General features: G+C 32.6%; 1 protein-coding gene and 1 long non-coding RNA gene across 4 annotated transcripts; one reads left to right on the forward strand and one right to left on the reverse strand.

The window, feature by feature from the left end:
- Positions 1-735: 735 nt before the first annotated feature.
- Positions 736-2,589, reverse strand: LOC126656020 (11S globulin seed storage protein Ana o 2.0101-like). The gene is made up of 4 exons (XM_050350460.2): positions 2,248-2,589; positions 1,897-2,153; positions 1,326-1,823; positions 736-1,243 (listed from the first exon to the last, which is right to left on the reverse strand). Exons 1-4 carry the CDS (start codon positions 2,534-2,536, stop codon positions 854-856), a joined length of 1,434 nt encoding a protein of 477 aa, XP_050206417.1. The 5' UTR covers positions 2,537-2,589; the 3' UTR covers positions 736-853.
- Positions 2,590-11,835: 9,246 nt separating this feature from the next.
- LOC126656022 (uncharacterized) lies at positions 11,836-15,977 on the forward strand. 3 transcript variants are annotated; one of them, XR_007633139.2, is made up of 3 exons: positions 11,836-12,046; positions 12,125-12,228; positions 13,327-15,977. It is a non-coding gene; the product is annotated as an uncharacterized LOC126656022 (long non-coding RNA). The 3 variants fall into 3 exon arrangements; XR_007633143.2 differs by having other exon boundaries at positions 11,844-12,046; positions 13,776-15,977; XR_008789480.1 differs by having other exon boundaries at positions 11,848-12,046; positions 14,187-15,977.
- The last annotated feature ends 363 nt before the right edge of the window (positions 15,978-16,340 follow it).

Consider the following 16,340-nt stretch of genomic DNA (forward strand, 5'->3'; position numbering starts at 1 on the left):
CATTTTTGAGAAAATAATAATGAAAGCATGTAACTACTTGTGGATATATGTGTTCTCAGAATTTGCTTGGAGACAGTCTAGTGGCATTGTTTGAGTACATTACAAAGATACGCATCAAGTTCCTTTAAAACAAATCTATAATTGTTGAAATAGATCAAGAAAATTAAATATGAGAAGCATTATAGGGATGATTGTGAATTTTAAATGGAGAGTTGAAAATTTATATCTTGGTTTGATGAGAAATTTGAGAATATACCAGGAATCAAAATAAATTTCAGGCTTCGTAGATTGTTCCATTCCTTGATAAAATATATAATAGAATTCATTTGACATTGTTTCTTTTAAAAATTAAGCTTCTTAATTTGCAGAATCTCTTAATAAATATCTAGATTGAGTTGAAAATAAATAAATAATTACATTTAGGTGAATGACTAGTTAAGAAAATTGATTACAAATCTTTTTGGCAAGGATTAGGCTTATGTTTATATGATTTAGACAGGTAAAAATTCTTGTATTTTTCAGATTATTCAATATTCTGCAGAAAGAATTTATATGGATGAATTTGAACTTTATTTTACAATTTTACTGTAAACTTTATCAGATTATCACAAAATTAGCACTGATTACGTTTAGTTAAGCTTCATTTTTCAAGTACATTTCCCAGGCTTATTAATTACTCGTCATTAAGTTAATTAGCAATCTTAAAGTTAGACAACACATGCAATAGGACTAGAATTTGATAGAAGTGGAGTTTTATTACCAAGCAGAAGCTCTCTCTATTTACATTACATAAATTCATAGAGATCATTTAAGCCTCTTTTATTCTTATTACTGGATTTCATTTCTAATTAAATTAAGCAAGTCTCCTTCCAGACTGAGACCTCGATCGGCCAAAAGTAGTCTCCTGCCTGTTAAACTTGATCCTCCTTGCTTCGTCGATTGAAACTCCGAATGCGTTGGCTAGCACATCCTGAGGCATGGCTCGCAGGGCTGAGGTGCGGCCAGCAGCATCGGATGTCATGGCGTTATCGTTGGTCTTGAAGGCCACGTATTCGAATCTTTCACTCTCTGCTCTTTTCACCACCATGTAGTTCTGTGGCACTGTCAACACCTGTCCTTCTTTTACGCTGCCGTCGAAGACACTGTTTCCGTTTTCGTTAACTATCTGAATCCTGGCTTGGCCCCTGATGGCGTATATAACGCTGTGTGCATTCATGTGCCAGTGTGGCAGTCTGATAGCATTCTGCCAATTGTAACAGTGGAGCTTATTAATTAAGTAGTTCTGCTGCATAAATTAATTAGGAACAGAGATCAATTAAACTTACGTTGCGGAGGACAACATGGGAAGCGCTGAGTTGGAGGGAACGGAGAATACGGAGGTTATGGCTGTTGACGGTGCTCAAGCTACCAACTTCAGGGACGAAAACGTCAGCGCGGGAAGCGTCGGCGATGTTCTCCTTCAATCTCATGGTGCAGAATGTCTCCTCGATGCCATTGAAAAGCGCTGGTCGGCGATCATACTCGCGCTCTTCTTGCTCCTCTCTCTCTTGCTGACTCCTGGATGGTCTTGTCACCTCAAGATCGCCTTCGACTCTCACGATGTTGCCTCTGTTGTCATTCTCGCTTTGAAGCTTTCTTGCCAATTGCTCATCGATGTTGAAAGCTTCCGCCAGGAGACTCGAGTCCAACCCGCAGAACATGTTATTGCAAGATCCTCGTGTTTGCTCCCTGCTGGGGCGTCGAGAAAATTCACTCTGTCCACGTTCACCCTGGCTTCTGAATCCTCGGAACTCATCTTCTGGATTACCGGCAATGTAGAAGCTCTGCAACAAAATTAATTAGCATTCAATTGCTAACCTTGTCTAATTAATAGTGTTTTAGGTTGTTGATTGTTACTCTGGGGTTATTGTCGAGCTGGTTGTCGCTGTTGGCGGTGTCATAAACACTGACAGCAACAAGGCGTTCGTTGCCATCATTGTAGCACCAGTGAGAAACACCAGCAGGCAAAGCAATGATATCGCCACGACGGACATTATGAATCTTCTGGTGCTGTTCTTGTTGCCTACTTCCGCTGCCTCTGACGCCAGCTGATTGCTGAGATTCTTGGAATGTTTCAGCGCATCCAGGGAGCATCACTCCAAGCATACCCCTACCTGTAGTTTATATATCAAGCAATCAAATCATCAGAAGCTAGTAGAATTTAAGGAATTCTTGGAATGTTTCCTTAGAACTAATTAGTATATATACCTTGGACGATATAGACAAGTTGTGGAGCATTGTGGTAGGCAGGCAACAAGAGACCCTTGGGTTCAATGGTGTGCCTGTTGACAGCAACACCAGCGCATTGGAACTGGTCGCGGTTGGGATTCCATGACTCGATGGTTCCAGCTTCGCACTGAATATGGTTATCAGGCTCAAGAGCATTGATCCTATTGAGTTGGCACTGATCATTTTGCATCTGAAACGAACGGCTAGCTAGCGATCCATGGAAGAGAGCGAGAAAGCAGAGAGAGAGCAGGATCATAGGCTTAGCCATGGCGATATAGAAGAAGAGAGATGGATAGAATTGGTGGTGATAAATGGAGAAGAATAGTTTGGTATTTATAGTAGAAGAAAAAGTGTTTGATATGCATGGATGATGAAGCTTGATAGCTTACACCTCATAAAATTCAGGTGGCATGTGTCTTCGATGTTAAGAGATGAAGACAAAAAGGATTATGAAATTGTAGTATTTGGAGCTGTGGCGCGACGAGCAGGCGACGCAAAACTGTTTAGTTTTCTGGGGCGAGTTGTGGCATCCGCATCTGGCTAAGGGTTTGTAGTTTTGTTTGTAAATTCATTTTTCGTGGGTTGTCTATATTTGTAACAATAGTTTCAACTTCAAGGTTAAGTTCTTTTTTGAGGTTTGGAAACTTTAGTTTCAGTAATTTTTGTTTAGAAGAAAGTATTGACAGTCGTTTCTACTTTCTACGGTATCCCGTGTAATTTTTTTTCTCACATCATATTCTGAAGAGATTTTTATAGACTTTAAATTATCACGTTATCCATGAACTAGTTTATGACACGTCATTAAAATATTATTTTTTTTACATTTTTGAATAGTAATATTTCGATAATGCCATTATTTTAATGACGTGTTATAATGTGATATGTTTAGTTCACAGATGACGTGGTGCATAGTCAGTGACGAAGCCAGCTTCGGAATTCAGGTAGGGCACAATTTAATAAATTAAAATTAAAATATCATACAACAAAAAATATACATCAAAAGAATAATTATTAAAACATTTAATGTAAAATATAATCGAAAGTAAAAAAAACACATCACAAAATTAAAAAAGAAACTTGTTTTTTTCTGATTAAACTTGTTTGGAAAGGTAATAGATTCTCCGATTAAGGGTTTTGATATTTATATTCAAAATTTATCCATTAGTTACATAATTATAAAATTCCACGATAATTAATTAATACTAAATTATTATTTAAAAATATAACTCATATGTTATTATACAACCCAATCAGAATAATATTACTACCTATCTAGTTATTACAAATAAACTTTCAAAAACACAGCTAGACATATAGATTTATATTGCCACAAAACCATTAAAAATAAACTTGTATTTAATTTGCCATTTCTTATTAATTATAATAATCCATTTTTAAACACCAATATAAAATTTATTTGGTTCTAATACTAATAAATTTCATACTTAAAAAGAACCAATTTATGTCCCATGTCAAATTTTAATCTTAAACATAGAGAAAATTAAATTTATTATATGTAAATTTCAAATAGATGACTTTATTTAATTTTAAAATTTAATTAAATTTCAAAAAATTAAAATTTTATAAATTAGAATAGCCATTAAAAATTGATATTATTATTAAAATAGTGAAAGATGAAGATTATTTACCTTTTAACAAGAATTAAGTTGCTGAAAATTTTAGAATTAAAATCTATATTTGGATGAAGCCTGTACACTGTGCGCATGAATCCAACAAAGGTGTAAAAAAGAATTGGATTATTTACTTAAGGGTGATGATTCTTTTTGGAGGAAATTACACTCTATATCTCAATTTAATAAAACTATATGTTAGCGACTTTTTTTTTTGAATTCATCAAATTTCATTAAATCGAATATGAAACAGTTACATTTGTAAGAAATTCGGGATAATTCGAAAACGAAACCCGATGACCTGACATGGAACAGACAACATGCTGTCTGATTCGCAGATCTTACTTACGAAAACAAAAATTAATTATTAACTGTTTCGCTAATTAAGTGCAATCTTCAATCAATCTTCGATCAAACTTCATCTATCACCCATCACCCGCAAACTCACATCATCCGGTTCAACCACCACTTGATAACTCCTTCATAAAAAAGAGACAGCAAACCTTCCACAGAGGAAGGACAACAAACCTTTCACAAAGAAATGACAAAATAAAACATTCAGAAAAAAAAACAAAACAATGAAAAATAAATAAACCTAATATAGCTCATAAACGATTTCATTTTGTTGTTGATGATTTTCAATTTATCTCCGCTTCTTGATAATTGAATTGTGCTTCGTTGATAAATCTTAATCTATCAAGAAAAAATGGAAAAGAATTGACTATTTATTATATCTATGAAATTAAATTAACATATGTAAAGGGATGGCTACCGTCAACAGCAAAATCAAACCATTGACGGCTGCCGGAGAAGAAACAACAAAAAAACTCTAGACGGCTAGGGTTTGCTTTGAGAGAAAAGAGAGGTTTAGGGTTTTAAATTTTATAGTTGGAGTTCTTTATACGTTAGCGACTTAAGAAAAAAAATTATGCAGAAATCTCTCAATTGGTTTTAAAACTTTTCATTAATACCTCATTATAATTTCAATACCATTTTACCCCTAACTTTCTACTAACGCTGTATCTCTTATACTTCAATATTCACGTCGCTCTTCTTCTCCATTCTCGTCCACATATTTTACTCTTATTTGGTTAATGCAAGGGTTGCTGAATTTTCTTTGTCTTCTTGATTAATAATGTTACAATTGCAAGTTACATTGACATCTTCATTATAAACTGCCACTGCAAATGCAGAATAGATGAAATGGATATTTGAGTTTGGCTTCTTTATTATTTTGTTCTAATTATTAAACGACGGCGTATCCGGTGGAACCCATTGATGTCAGTGAGGTGCTTCTTATTCTTCCCCACAAATTCAGGCAAAAACGAGTTGGGTTGGAGCTGAAAAAAATTTCAAATTTCAACCGCCCACCTCCGACAGATCGTTATTATTTTAAAAACATTTAACTTTTAGATCTTTGAAATTGTAACAATAAAAACAAAATTTGAAATTTGAAAACTAGTTAGAGCATGAAAAAGGAAGTTTTGATTTGAATTTAATGAGTTTTGGTGAAGTATTTTATTGTTTATGGGAGGAAGATGGCGTAAAGGCTACTTTTTTCAATGAAAAAAGGATTCAAAAAAAAAAAGATGTTATAGTGAAGGCATTAAATGTGACATTTTTCTTTCAGTCATTAGGCAGCTTATATAGCTTAATAGAAAAAAGGAAAAAAGATGATATAAAAACAAAAAAATGGGAAATAATATTCAAGAAATCAACAAATAATGGCTCTTGTGGTCTTGATGAATCATGCTCTTGATCGCTCCTAGAAAATTGCATACTACTATTATTACCACAGAGAAATTCTTAGGTAGACTCAGTCCACCACGTCATCCGTAGACTAAACCTATCACATAATGACACGTCATTAAAATAATGGCAATTTTGTAATATTACTATTCAAATGTGTAAATAAGTAATACACGAATTTACAAGATTGCCATCATTTTAATGACGTGTCATTATGTTATAGGCTAGTCCACGGATGACGTGGTGGACTCAGTCTACCTAAGAATCTCTCTGTTACCACAATCTATATCCGGTAATCTCGTTATAACTTATTAGTATCAATTTTTATTCATTTTTTATCATTAATAATTTATTCACAAAATAATAATAATTAATGATTTATTTTATCTATTTTATTTTATTTTATCTATTTTATTTTATTTTTATTTTACTTTAAGTATAAATATAGTAAACTGATTGTAAAAGTGACTATAAATTATATTGAATTTTTTTACTTAATTTATCATGTGTTTAAGTAATCATAAATTAACTAATTATCAACTTTAAATTTATTAGTCTATAATGTGTTTATGTGACTATATATCAACTCGTTGTCAATTTTAGATTTCAAATATATATTTATTATGTGTTTATTTAACTATAAAACAATTTGTTGTCAACTTTAAATTTTAAATAAATATTTATTAGCTTATCATACGTTTATATAGCTAAAATTTATTTCGGTAACTTAGGCTTATTTGCTGATAAAAGTTAGATCAATCAATTATCAACTTAAAATCAACCAAAGATCAACCTAAAATCAACCCGAGATCAACCCAAAGTTAACCCGAGATCAACCATACATCAAATTTAATTGTATTATGTCTCAGTTTAGTTTTAATTTTTTTAGTTTTATTTCACGTACAATATTGTTTACTTTTATAATGCTAAAGTAAATCAAATATTATCTGAAACTCAACACAAGATCAACATACGTTCAACAAAATAACATTGTAATTGAACTTTTGATTCTCCAAATAATTGAATTTTTCACGAAACCCGTTCTTCAAATCTAGCAGATACTCAACCTCTTTAAAGTAGAAACCAAAAGCATAATCATGTAATCTCAACATGAAAACTTATATTTATTCGTTTATTATGTGTTTATTTAACTATGAAACGATTTGTTGTCAATTTTAGATTTTAAATGTATATTTATTAGTTTATCATGTGTTTATATAACTAAAATTTATATTAATAAGTTAGGCTTATTTGCAGATAAAAGTAAGATCAACCAAATATCAACCTAAAATCAACCAATGATCAACATAAAAGCAACCTAAAATCAACCTAAGATCAACCTATATATCAACCTGAAATCAACATAAAATCAACTTAAGATCAACAAAAGACCAACTATACATCAGTCTAAGATCAAACAAATATTAGTGTATCTTTATACTATTTCAATTTAATTTTAGTTTTTTTTTTATATTTCACGTACAATATTGTTTTCTTTTCCATTGCCAAAGTAAATCAAATATTAACTGCAAATCAACACAAAATCAACATGCATTCAACAATATAACATTGTAATTGAACTTCTAATTCTCCTAATGATTGAATTTGTCATGAAAGTCGTTCTTCAAATCTAGCAGCAACTTCCCTTCAGAAGTCAACCCCTCCCGCGAAGCGACATGGTTGCGAAAAATGAAAAAAGAGGGATCTGAAGTAGAAATCAAAAGCATGATCACAAGCCACAATCATATAATCTCAACATCAAAACTTCTCTTTGAATTGATATATGCTGACATTTTATCACGCCTGAGCTTAATCATAATTACACGTATAATTTAGTTGAACACATGCATATCATTCTATTCAGATTGGAATTGCAAATAACCAAATTAAAGGCAAAATATTCACTAGCATACTGAAATGAAGATTCAAATGTCTTACACATTGAGATATTATTTATCAAATCATTCTCACAATGCTTAGATTAATTAACTAGTCATCAAAGCATAGTTTCAGCAAATAAGAAGTTGATATACATCTTAATTTCAGTTAAGAGGAGCTATAATTTCAAGCAAATTCAAATTTAACAATTAAGAGATCTAACAAACTTAAACTCCAGAAATTGAATCACTTTACAATTTGTAGACAATCAAGATGTTAAGAATTACACATTTTTGGAGAACCCAAAAAAGAAATTCCATAAAATTAAAAGCATAAATAACCACTTCATCATGAACACAAATATAAAATTATTAAAAAGACAAATTTTAATTCAACAATAAAGAAAAAGATAAAACATATTATTTTAAAAAGCAAGAACATGTGCACCATTGGGTTGTAATTCCATGAGACCACAGAAAGTAAGAAACCAGTAAAAATTCATGCACCAATTAAAGCAAAACCCACTTCACCTTTTAACACAAATGGCGAGAATTTTTGACTCTTTGGATCTAAAAGGCCAAAGATTTTGGACAAAAAGTAATAAGAACAGGGGAAAGAAAGAAGACTCTTCTTTTTCTATTTGTAACTTTTTTTGATAACAAATTGTGATATTGTAACAAGAAATTGGAAGAACAGTAGATTTGGAGCAACGATGGAACAATGACATCGGCTGAAGTATTGTCAGCGGCGGTCAACCTCGGGAAGTTAACGGCAACTATGGAGACGAAAGCACCATCGGTAAGAATGGTAACGTCAATTTTTTATTTTTAGTAAACTGGAGAAGAAGGGGGTATAAAGGTCCTATTTTTTTTAGTAGATCAGCTCATTTTAAGATTTGAGGTATTTATGAAAAATGTTTTTTTTTTGAGAGATTTCTGCATAAAAATATTTTGTGAGTCACTAATGTAAACAAACTCAATTTTTTAGATATTTGTGTACTAAGCCCTTGTTTTTGTTAAATGAAGTAGGGCTAGGCAAAAGCTTGGATTACTCAGTAAAGTGTGATGAAATTTTTTAATTGAGGTAGGGTCCAGACACTACCTGGCCCTACCCTAAAGATAACGGAGGAGGTGGTTTTCCGGCCAAAAGGCCAAAAAACTACCCCTCTAAACTAAATTTATTGGTTTTAGCTAGAGAGAAGGGATATAGATTTTTTAAAAAGCGAGATGATAAGTTGAGGATAAATTCTTTGATTCCATGAAAAGTCAAATGTTTTACGGTTAGCAATTGAATTCATAAAATTATCAACTGACTCCGATTTAAAAGAAAGTTTTCATTTAAGTATATCAAATTGCAATTTAACTCCTAAACTTTCTAAAAAGAGAAAAATCAATTTGAAGTTTTTTAGTTGATTGTAATATTTTAAAAATATTCAGTTAAGTTCAGATGAACTATTTTTAGAAAATTATTCATTATAATTCGGACGATTTTTCTATGGCTATCATCGTTCGACATCATCACATCCTTAATAAAATTGCTAATAATCATCTATGACCTCTAACTTTTGGACTCCTAACAACAAACTCCCTAAATTTCATTTCCATTTGGGTCTGTGAACAATAAATTCTTTCCGTCCATTTGAAGTATGACGCCTTCTCACATTGCCGACGTGGCATTTTAAAAATAAAAATTAGAAATACACATAGCTCCACATCAGCTGACACCTCATCAAAAAATCTTAAAAAAATTAAAATACCTAAAATATCCCTAAAAACCTAAATCTTAAAACATAACTAAAAAATAAATTAAAAATAAAAATTCTAAGATAGATGGGTTCGTCCTGCCTCTGTTACCTCTGCTGTCTTCATTAGAGCTAGGAGGAACTAGATGGGTTCGTCCTCTGAGAAGATGAATCACCATTTGATTCATTTTCGGCGATCCGTCCTCATTACTAGAATACAACTATTTAGTGACAAATTTTTCCGTCTCTAAAAGGCCAAAATCCGTTACCAAACACGTTTAGCAACGGATTAGCGACGGACCGCAAACTTGTCGCAAAATTTCGTAGCGACGAAATGAGAAATTTAGCGACAAAATTTTTAAAAATTAAAAACATATTTTAGCGACGGATTGAAATCCGTAACTACTTTTTTTAAATAAAAAAATTAACTTAATATTTTTAATTAAATAGTAAAAGGAAATATTATTTAATCCGTCGCCTACCATCACCCACCTATCCGTGATAGGCCACCCTTCGTCATCTAGCCACGATTTTTACAAACTTTCTAACTTCCCAATAGGTCACCCAGCCTGCCTTCTATTGCTCCCATCCAAAGGTTTTTAACTCTGAAATTTCTCCGCGCGTAACTCTATTTTAACCAACTCAGATTTTTATTATATATCTATGTATATTATATTAAAATATCACTAAAAGGAATAAATATTTACTCTCGCAATTTACTCCCACATTATAAAATAATTATTTTTCATACTAATTATTTTTTAAATAAATAATTTTTTAATAATTGTTTTAAATAAAAGGAACGAATAAAAAGAATAATTTTTTAATTAAATTTTTTTAATTTTTTTAATAAATAATAATTTTTTTATTAAATAAATAATAATTTTTTTAATAAAAATAATACTTTTAGCGATGGATTGTTGAATCCGTCACTAAAAGTTAAATAAAATGGCGGGATTAATCCCGCCAATTTTAGCGACGAAAATTCCGTCGCTAAAATTGGCAGGATGATTCCCACAATTTTGCTAAATCCATCGGTGAAAATGATTTTAGCTACAAATTTGAAATCTGTCGCTAAAATCCACCACTAATCGACATTTTTCTAGTAGTGCCTTAACTGAAGATGAGCAAATAAATTAACTGAGGACAAATGATTCGTTCTCACCTTAGGCGGTCGGAATGGGTGGCAGTTATTAGAGAGGCGACGATCTGAGCAGGTTGCGGCTAGCGAAAAGGTTGTGTTCGAAGTGGGCGGCGACGACAGGTGGATGGGTAGTTAGGATTTTAGGATTTTTAAAATTTTAGAGTTTTTAATGACGTGTGAGGTGATGTGGAGCTAATTGTGTATGTATTATTTTTAAATCTTTTAAATGCCACATCGGCAATGTGAGGCGGCGTAAAATTCAAATGGACGAAAAAGATTTACTACCAACTGACCCAAAATTTAGGAGGTATACTGACTGAAAATGAAGTTTAGAGAATTTGCTATAAGGGGGTCCAAAGTCAGAGATATGAGTGATTATTAGCCTAAAAAAAACTGCATCAAAATTATAGGGTCTAATTACTTAAAAACCACCCACCTTATAACTTTTTTTCATTTATACTATGACTTAGGAAAATTTTCAATTGTACCCTATTTTCGATTTTTATGTTTCATCTCTACCCTAATGAGTTAAATTGACCTATTTTTTTTTTGAAAAAGAGTTTAAATTAGTCCTTCATTTTTAACCTATATTCTGATAAAACGTTAATATTAATCATTTATGTATCTTGTTTTTAATATTTTCATCCTTAAATTAATTAAATTATCAAAATTTTTAATTTTGGGGTACAAATGAAACATAAAAATTGAAAATATGGTACAATTGAAATTTTTTCTAGGTCATGGTATAAATGAAAAAAAGTGACAAGGTGGGTGGTTTTTAAGTAATTAAGCCAAATTATAGTTGTAAGTACTATATTTTTGATACGGGATGCACGGGTGGTCCGATGATGATGGCCATAAATATAGTCTCCAAATTGATTTAATTGGGTATTTAGTAAGATTTTTTTTAATTTAATTTTGTAAATTTAAATTCAAATTTAAAAATTCAATTCAATTTTTTTGAAAATTAGGTTTAATTGCAAGAATTTAAAAATGATGGGTCAAAATATAATAAAGATAGTTAAGTCTATTTTTATTGGTACTTTAACCTATAAATTAGAAAAATTTCATCTTCATCGTAAGATTTTTGTATTTTGTATTTTTTGTTTAGTTTGTCCCTAATCTATTTTACTTTTTAATTAGTCCTTATACTATTGTATTTGGCACCATACTATATGAAATTTGTTATTTACTTAAGTCATGAATTAAATGGTAATTTTTCCCTTCAACTTATAAACAATGGGCAATTAACACGCAAATTAACTTTGTGTGCAAATTAGTCACGAATTTGTTGATTATGGGCAGTTAATTCCATTTTGTCAATTTGTCCCCTCAGCTTATAAGCTAATTGTTTCCTAAAATTGGCAATTTGCCCCCTCAATTTGTAAATTAATTAGCCCAAATGGGGTTAATAGCCCATAAATATCAAGTTCGTAACTAATTTACCCACAAAATTAATTTATACGTTAATTGACCATTGTTTACAAATTGAGGGGGCAAATTGAAACTTAAATCCTTAAATCATGTAGAAAGCCTCATCTATGTCTGCCTCTGCCAAATCAACAACACTGAACCACGTTAAATTTTGATTGGAGCACTTCTAACATACCAACAGGTAATGGTACTAATCAATTGGTGAGTGATTTTATTTGTTAGGGGCTGAGATTGCTGTTGCTTTGTAATATTGGCGTTACAATTAATTAGGAAATATAGTTCGCAGGTTCTCATTGATTTTGTTCTGAGCTTTACATCTACTTTTCCTGAAGATAATGCGGTTGATTTGTATGTGCTCGAACGAGCATTGCTCTCTCCATGCGGTGAGTCCAGAATTCTAATCCTAATCGTTTTTATTTAAGCTGTGCTTTATTAGATTTTCGATTGATATGCAGAAACTGAAATTTGAGATTTAACAGTGCAAATCTTTGAAAGTTGATGGGGAAGAAGGTCGTTTTTTTGATGGAAGGGGAATTATTTGAACTTTTTTGGAATGAAAAAGAGGTTAATTTAGAATTTTAGGGTATAATTGAAAGTGAAATATAATAGTTTAGATAAAATTGACGATTTTAGAAGGTTAGGGTATAATTTGAAAAACGCATAAAGATGGTTTATTTTTGACGTTTTGGCAAAATTTAAAAAGCTAACAAAATATATCAAATTGTGTACATGCAATGCAATTTTTTTCTTTTTCAAAATCTCAAACCAAAATTTCTTATCATTAAAAATTAATTATTAGGTCATTAAAAAAGACAATTTAAAGTTGTCCCATATATTTTAAAGTTTGCAATTTAATATATAAAATTATAATTGACTCCAGTTTATTAAAAGTTTGCAATCAGGTACTGAAAATTACAAATTTACCCCTAAACTTTCTAGAAAAACAAAAATCAACTTTTAAAGTTATGAATTGATTACAAACTTTGAAAATGTTCAATTGAGTTCCAATCAAGTTATTTTTGGAAAAATTATTAATTTTAAATTGGAAGATTTTTGTGTGACAATCGTCATTGGGCATCAACACATCCTTAAAAATCAAGCATCAAACTACAGTAATTAAATACTATAGTTTAATAATAACAGTAAACTTTTTTATGATTTTATAAACTTTTTTAAAATAAAAATAAATTTATGGGGTAAATTGAATTTAAATTTTCAACAATAAAGCTTTTTTTGACCATATAAACTAAGAGACTTAACCGCCAAAAAGGAGAAATAATAGATTGAAAATAACTTTACTATTCTTTGAGAGTAAATTATCATTTATTGATTCAAATCATAAAACAATTTACTTTTAAAAAGTCATAAAAATATTAGTACTTTGGATCTAAACTTTATATGCTACCTTTTTCTTATTTTTGGTGCATTTGTCCTTTAAATTAAATCTAACACAAAACATTGTGTTTTGAATATGAAACTAGGAGGCCGACCATCATGATCATGAGTGATTATTACCGGCAATAGTTGTATGACGTCATTTATACAACAAGCTAATGAGATGTTTGTGATAATGGAATAATTAATATTTGTTTAATTTTTATCATTAAATATCTTAACGTTATATACATATTATTTGTTTGTTGCACGAATTACATGGCACAACTATTGCCTTGAATTTATTCCATGATCATGATCAAAATTGGCATCAATATAACTCATCGTTATATGAAAAACTGAGTAAAGAAAAGATGTTTATTGATTTATTGGCAAGTAGAAGAAGCTGTTTCTTTACTTACAAGACAAACTTCAGAGACCATCTAGTGTCTCTTTTATTTTTCTAAACCTCTGCACATTCATAACAAAAAGGCTATATGTGCAAGCCCCTCTTAATTACATTTCCTTGAATTAAATTAAGCAATTCTCCTTCCAGACTGAGACCTTGATCGACCAAAAGTAGTCTCCTGCCTGTTAAATTTGATCCTTCTTGCTTCGTCGATTGAGACTCCGAATGCGTTGGCTAGCACATCCTGAGGCATGGCTCGGAGGGCTGAGGTGCGGCCAGCAGCATCAGATGTCATGGCGTCATCGTTGGTCTTGAAGGCCACATATTCAAATCTTTCGCTCTCTGATCTTTTCACCACCATGAAGTTCTGCGGCACCGTCAACACCTGTCCTTCTTTTACGCTGCCGTCGAAGACGCTGTTTCCGTTTTCGTTAACTATCTGAATTCTGGCTTGGCCCCTGATGGCGTAGATAACGCTGTGTGCATTCATGTGCCAATGTGGCAGTCTAATAGCATTCTGTCAACACTACCATCGGTTAATTACTGCTTGTTAATTAGTTCTGATGCAGGATATGGAAAATTAATTAACTTACATTGCGGAGGACAACATGGGAAGCGCTGAGTTGGAGGGAATGGAGAATACGAAGGTTATGGCTGTTGACAGTGCTTAAGCGGCCAACTTCAGGGACAAACACATCGGCGCGTGAAGGATCAGCAATGTTCTCCTTCAATCTCATGGTGCAGAATGTCTCCTCGATGCCATTGAAAGGTACTGGTCGGCGATCATACTCACGCTCTTCTTGCTCCTCTCTCTCTTGCTGACTCCTGGAGGGTCTTGTCACCTCAAGGTCGCCTTCCACCCTCACGATGTTGCCTCTGTTGTCATTCTCGCTTTGGAGCTTTCTTGCCAATTGCTCATCGATGTTGAAAGCTTCAGCTAGGAGACTGGAGTCCAACCCGCAGAACATGTTATTGCAAGATCCTTGTGTTCGCTCCCTAGTGGGGCGTCTGGAAAATTCGCTCTGTGCGCGTTCACCCTGGCGTCTGAATCCTCGGAACTCATCTTCTGGATTACCGGCAAGATAGAAGCTCTGCAACACAATTTATTAGCAAATTATTTGCCAACATAATTAGTTTAATTAATCAGTACTATATAACAGAGTTGTAGGTTGCTGTTTGTTACTCGGGGGTTATTGTCGAGCTGGTTGTCTCTGTTGGCGGTGTCATAAACGCTGACAGCAACAAGGCGTTCATTGCCGTCATTATAGCACCAGTGAGAAACACCAGCAGGCAAAGCAATGACATCACCACGACGGATATTACGAATCTTCTGGTGCTGCTCTTGTTGGCTAGTGCTGCTGCCTCTGCTGCCAGCTGATTGCTGAGATTCTTGGAATGTTTCAGCACATCCAGGAAGCATCACTCCAAGCATACCCCTACCTGCATTTTATAAACTAATCAATCAAGCAGAAATTTAGAAGAATTTTGTTTCTTTGATTAATTTCTCATAAATCAATGAGTATACCTTGGACAATGTAGACAAGTTGTGGAGCATTGTGGTAAGCAGGTAACAACAGACCCTTGGGTTCAATGGTATGTCTGTTTACTGCAACACCAGCGCATTGGAACTGGTCGCGATTGGGATTCCATGACTCGATGGTTCCAGCTTCGCACTGAATATGGCTATCAGGTTCAAGAGCATTAATCCTATTGAGTTGGCACTGATCATTTCGCATCTGAAATGAACGGCTAGCTAGCGATCCATGGAAGAGAGCAAGAAAGCAGAGAGAAAGTGAGAGCACGATCGTTGGCTTAGCCATAGTGATACTAAAATTGGTTGTGATAAATGTGGAAGTAGAGTTTGGTATTTATAGCAGAGTAAGAACTGTCTGATATGCATGGATGATTAAGCTCGATGTCTTACACCTTCGTATGTCAAGGTTTGGCATGTGTCTTCCATCTTAAACATGATAAAAAACGGTTATGAAATTTTGGCTTTTGTGACAAGTTGTGGCGCGACGAGCAGGCGACGCAAAGCAATTTAGTTTTCTACAACGAGTTGTGGCATCTGCTGTACTGATGAATGCAACGTATGAGTGGTTTTGTTTGTAGTTTTTTTTTCTGTGGGCTGTTTTAATAATAGTTTCAAGGTTCAATTGTATGTATTCTTTTAAAAGGTTTGAAAACTTTAGTTTCAGCAATTTCTATTCAGAAGAAAGCACTCATCTCTACAGTTTTATGAAAGTACTGCATGTGAATTGTAATTTTACTTTTAGGATAATGTTTGTAAGAACTGAAAATCGAATTGTTGATTCAATGATTGTTAATTAATTATGTTAATTTGAAAAATGGCGACTTAACAATATTGTGGAATTCAATCAGATTAGGATGTACTAATCACATTCCACTGATCAGCCATTTTAGCAGCTAAACAAAATTGACTATGTCCCATAAGTTAATCATGTTTTTATTACTGTAATATTGTGGGACCTTTATTGTTTGAGAATTGTCAAGGGGCTATTTTTTTTTTGTACAGGGTACATGAAGTGGTGTGGATGGGTTCTAATTATGAGGCATTGTTTTTAGTTTTTCGGATTTACATTAATTCTCATTTAAGCCGGATAGGTAACTTTCGGAAAATAAAATTCTAATTTCAAATTTTAAACGGTTACCAATTCACCTGCATCATTTGAATATTTTTGATTTTATTTA

Source organism: Mercurialis annua, linkage group LG7 (genome assembly GCF_937616625.2).
Source record: "Mercurialis annua linkage group LG7, ddMerAnnu1.2, whole genome shotgun sequence".
Classification (NCBI taxonomy): Eukaryota; Viridiplantae; Streptophyta; class Magnoliopsida; order Malpighiales; family Euphorbiaceae; genus Mercurialis; species Mercurialis annua.